The 5,110-nt window shown below is 37.3% G+C and overlaps 1 protein-coding gene across 1 annotated transcript; it reads right to left on the bottom strand.

Annotated features, from left to right (window-relative positions):
* Positions 1-2,956: 2,956 nt before the first annotated feature.
* Positions 2,957-3,746, bottom strand: LOC145335201 (uncharacterized). The gene is made up of 2 exons (XM_080180934.1): positions 3,481-3,746; positions 2,957-3,276 (listed from the first exon to the last, which is right to left on the bottom strand). Exons 1-2 carry the CDS (start codon positions 3,701-3,703, stop codon positions 2,957-2,959), a joined length of 543 nt encoding a protein of 180 aa, XP_080037060.1. The 5' UTR covers positions 3,704-3,746.
* Between the last annotated feature and the right edge of the window lie 1,364 nt (positions 3,747-5,110).

Here is a 5,110-nt window from a genome sequence, read left to right as displayed (position 1 = left end):
AAGTAATTTCATACTAATATCATAATAATCTTTGCTGATTTTTGGATTAATACTTGTAATAAGTTCAAATGTTTTTTGTAAAGATAGTGGACCAATGAAAATGCTATCTTCTATGCGGGGGGGGGAGGAATTCACGAAAACTTTTATTAGTTGTGGGGATATTAGGGGTTAAATTGACACCAAGGTTGCTAAAAAAAGTATTAAAATGATTAGCAATTTCTTGCTTATCAGTAATACGAACATTATTGTCAACTTCAAGATAGTCCATTTCCTTGGTGTGTTTTTTAACCCCCAATACCTCCCTGAAAACTTCCCATAATTTGCGCCCATCCTTTCCTGCCGCCTTAATTTGATTTTGATAGTAGATTTTCTTAGCACGTCTTATAGATCTAAAATATTCGTTACGATATGCATTGTACCTCGCCTTATTATCTTCAGAGGGATCATTCACTTTAATCCTGTATAAAGTATTTTTAAAAGCTTTGCATTTCAAAATATGGGGATTAATATAAGGTTCTTGAGGAACCTTATTTTTATTGTTTCTAATAATGACTTTGGGACAATGCATATTGTAAAGACTTATAAATTTTTTAAAAAATATTTCATAAGCTAAATCCACATCATCCAGGTCAGTAACCACGGACCAATCAGTATCATTTAGAGCATTGCACAAACTTTCATAATTCTCATCAGAAAGTAGTCGTTTAGAAAAATTTTGATCTTTTTTTGTTTTCTTAAAATTATCCTCAAAAAAAACTGCAATGTTTAAGAAATGATCTGAATAGTCCGTGGGTACAACCATAGACAAGGCTAAATTTTGTATAAAATTTTTGCAACAAATAAGATCTAATAAGCTGTGGCTATAATTTTGGATGCGTGTTGAACGTAAAACTACGTTCACATATCCATAAATAATCAAATTGTCTAAGAATTGGGATGCGGAGCTGCCCGACACTACTGACGTGTAAATGTTAATATTCATATCTCCTAGCAAGAATATGGGACAAGTAAGATCCTCAAGCCTATCAAACAATTCTAATAATTTATCAAAGAATAACTGAACATTTTCTACACTACTAACTAATTTCTACAAACCATGAGTTCAATGATCTGCAGTTTAGGTTGAATATGGTAAAGGTTGGTCTATTAAGCTCATTAATTTTAGTTATAACTTGACTTTCACTAGCATAAAAGGATTCAATATTAAGCTCCTCTGAAAACTCCGAAAAGAGGTCCCCATAAATGTGCGACGTAATATCATAATTGGGATTTTCGTTCAGTCTAGTAATAGAACTATCTACCTGACAAACCATGGTTTAAAAGCATACATCTGCCCCGCTTCACAACCGGTAAGGTTCTCCCTCCAACATTGGCTTTCCGGGCGTCCCGTGTGCTGGTTTCTTACTAAAACACAACTATATGAATACATATAATATAATATAATGTTAGCATCTCACCCATTTAGCATGAGTAAGTTTAACCTACATAGAGTATTATAGGTTTTAATAACATTTTAATTAAATTAGGCTATACTTATTGGCAATATACAGGGTGCGGCACATAAATCCGGACTTTTTTTAAACGGCCATAGCGCCAAGATTACTTGACCGATCAGGGCGTTTGACCCCACTATGAAAAGCTTAGGTAATGACCTGTTTACCCATAAAAATTTTTGGACGATGTAGGACGTGTACTACGAGCTGGCAGCTCATATGTTCAACTAGGCAAATTCAAAGTGCGCAGGTTGATCATGAAACTTGCTGAAGGTACTGTAAGATACATAATTTAGGTACTAGAAATTACTAGAGTTCTTTTTTCAAGTTGACTTGGCCGTAGTACTCCGGCAAATTGACACGTGGCAGATTGTAAGATGTTAAAAACGCCAAAAATCTTGAAAATTTCACGATTCTCGTCTACAGGGGCCCATATGAAACCTTGAATCTCATTTTAGACTATGGGTTGCGCTTACAACCCTAGCTAAATCTTCATGCCATTTCCAAAAAGGTATAAAACGTTGTTCTAGCTCAACTGTGGCCCAGATGAGAGCCGCCGTGTTGAAAGGTAGCTTGAAAGATGGGAATTTAGATCCTGCGGTTACTCACGTCCCTAAGGAAATGTTGCCTCCTAGCAGCCCAGATCTTAATCCATTAGACTATTTGACCCACAGCTACTTTGAAGCATGCACCAATAGACGTGCCTATACCACAAAGACCTCTCCCATTGCCACTATCAAGTAGAACTTCGCCAGCTTGTACTTGGGACATGGTGACCAGGGCCTGCGGGCGGTTCAGGGGGCGGGTAGGGGCGGTAATTGAGGCTAGCGGCGGTTTTATTGAATAATCTAATAGTCATATACCTATTTTGCCTCTCAGTTTTTAAAATTCGATAAAATCTTTAAAATTGACGATTTCATGCTCATTTGTTTACAAATTAGAAAAAGTCCGGATTTATGTGCCGCACCCTGTATTAGCAATATTTAAAACTTATTAAGCCGTTTCGATTGTATAATACATTATACACATTTTACACAACATAAAATCAGTCATCTTAATTCAAATTTCACATTAAGGGTTAGTAGTAGTGTTAGTAGAGTTTATCAAAAAGTTGGAAATGATGGAAAAAACGACTGCTAACTATTACTGATACTTAAACTTAAGTGCTCTCAAAACATAGTGTGAAATGAAGGCTGACTACAATATCACTATATAGTGATTATATTTGATAATAAAACAAGACAAACTATACTGTCCTTCATATAGGTGCTGAAGATGTGTCCGCTGAATCCTTGGCTGCTGCCGCTGCCGCTGTCGCCGCTCTGGTACCTGTAGGAGGCGAGGAATTGCTGGCTCGGTGGGGGCTGAAGATGTAGGGGCTGGTACTGCGTTGGCTCCAGCTGCCGCGCTGCCAAGTGGCGGGAAATCACCTACTCCGGCTCCAGCTTCCTCAGCACGTGGGACTAGCCCAGGGTCAGCACCTCCTTCCTCAATGGGACCCTGCTTGGACACATACTGGTCAGCGATCTGCGGCTAAAAAAACGAAAAATCATTGGAGGGACAGCTCCCTTCTTGCCGGGCCCCAAGGGATGGGCATACTCGACGCAAGCAAAAAAATCTGTGTTGAAGGGCGCGGCGCGGCCAGAATCAATCATAGATTGTAATACCGGTTTCACTACATCTGTGAATACCTCTACAACATCCGGGGTCTTCTGTCGCCAGGGGCATTGGTATCCATATATCCGTATCGCCCAGGAGCGTTGCCTCTGTTCGCGCTTAACCGCTGAAATTAAATGGTGATAAGTAAGGAATTTGTCGCATTCTCTGTCTTCAGTCCTAAGTTTGAGATATAGGTCAATCTGGGTTTCAACGGACTTAATCTTAAGATTAGTGGCTTCGTCAGTAGTAAGGGAGGGATCGGATAATTGGGCCCTAATATCGTCAATGTCTGATTGATATTTCCCCTGTAAACTCTCAATTCTCTTACCTATAGACTGTAGCTGATGGTTCACATTCTTGAAACTTTCCGCCGCCTGATTAGTGTGCTCCTTAATTTTTAAAGAAACACTTTCATCAATAAGGGCTCTCATCTTGAGCCAAGCTTCAGGGTTCAGATTAACACCGCCGGCACTATCTGCCGACTCCAAATCGTTTTCACAATCGGCTAAAGTAGCCTTAGTAGCCTTTGCTTTAGTGACATGGGTGCTCATCGTTCCAAGGATAGAGTTAGACTAAGAGATTAGAGAGAGTTATACAGACGGGGGGAAATACCTGACCAATGACGTAGGGTTTACCAACGTAAGCGACCAATGAGGAGACGCCAGACATCCAGCACAGCCAATCACCAGTCGCCACCAGAATCTCTTGACCAATCACAGGCTTCCAACAGTGTAAGTGTGTGTTTGTGTGTAACTGACGCGTAGGTTCTCCTCCACTAGTGTTGATGGAGTGGGGGGGAGAAGGGGGGTGGTAGCAATACTCAAGAAAGGGGTAGAAAAAGGGTAGCTGATCTACATGAGATGTGTATCGCTTGACGGACACTAACTATAATCTTGATATTATCTATACCTCATATTCTTGTGTAGAAATATGAATCTTGATATTATCTATACCTCATATTCCTGTGTAGAAATATGAATCTTGATATTATCTATACCTCATATTCCTGTGTAGAAATATGAATCTTGATATTATCTATACCTCATATTCCTGTGTAGAAATATTAATCTTTATATTATCTATACCTCATATTCCTGTGTAGAAATGTGAATCTTGATATTACCTATACCTCATATTTCTGTGTAGGAATATGAATCTTGATATTATCTATACCTCATATTCCTGTGTAGAAATATGAATCTTGATATTACCTATACCTCATATTCTTGTGTAGAAATATGAATCTTTAAATCATCTATACCTCATATTCCTGTGTAGAAATATGAATCTTGATATTATCTATACCTCATATACCTGTGTAGAAATATGAATCTTGATATTACCTATACCTCATATTCCTGTGTAGAAATATGAATCTTGATATTATCTATACCTCATATTCTTGTGTAGAAATATAAATCTTGATATTATCTATACCTCATATTCCTGTGTAGAAATATGAATCTTGATATTACCTATACCTCATATTCCTGTGTAGAAATATGAATCTTTAAATTATCTATACCTCATATTCCTGTGTAGAAATATGAATCTTGATATTATCTATACCTCATATTCCTGTGTAGAAATATGAATCTTTATATTATCTATACCTCATATTCCTGTGTAGAAATATGAATCTTGATATTATCTATACCTCATATTCCTGTGTAGAAATATAAATCTTGATATTACCTATACCTCATATTCCTGTGTAGAAATATGAATCTTGATATTTCTATACCTCATATTCCTGTGTAGAAATATGAATCTTGATATTACCTATACCTCATATTCCTGTGTAGAAATATGAATCTTGATGTTACCTATACCTCATATTCCTGTGTAGAAATATGAATCTTGATATTATCTATACCTCATATTCTTGTGTAGAAATATAAATCTTGATATTATCTATACCTCATATTCCTGTGTAGAAATATGAATCTTGATATTAC

The sequence above is a fragment of the Acartia tonsa genome, chromosome 13, assembly GCF_053477335.1.
Source record: "Acartia tonsa isolate MP-2025a chromosome 13, ASM5347733v1, whole genome shotgun sequence".
NCBI lineage: Eukaryota > Metazoa > Arthropoda > Copepoda > Calanoida > Acartiidae > Acartia > Acartia tonsa.
This window is presented reverse-complemented; position numbering and strand designations above follow the sequence as displayed.

Coding starts and splice junctions, on each gene's coding strand:
- LOC145335201 (XM_080180934.1), bottom strand. CDS start 3,703: ATGAGCACCCATGTCACTAAAGCAAAGGCTACTAAGGCTACTTTAGCC. Junction 3,277..3,480: donor CCATCAGCTACAGTCTATAG/GTAAGAGAATTG, acceptor ATTTAATTTCAG/CGGTTAAGCGCGAACAGAGG.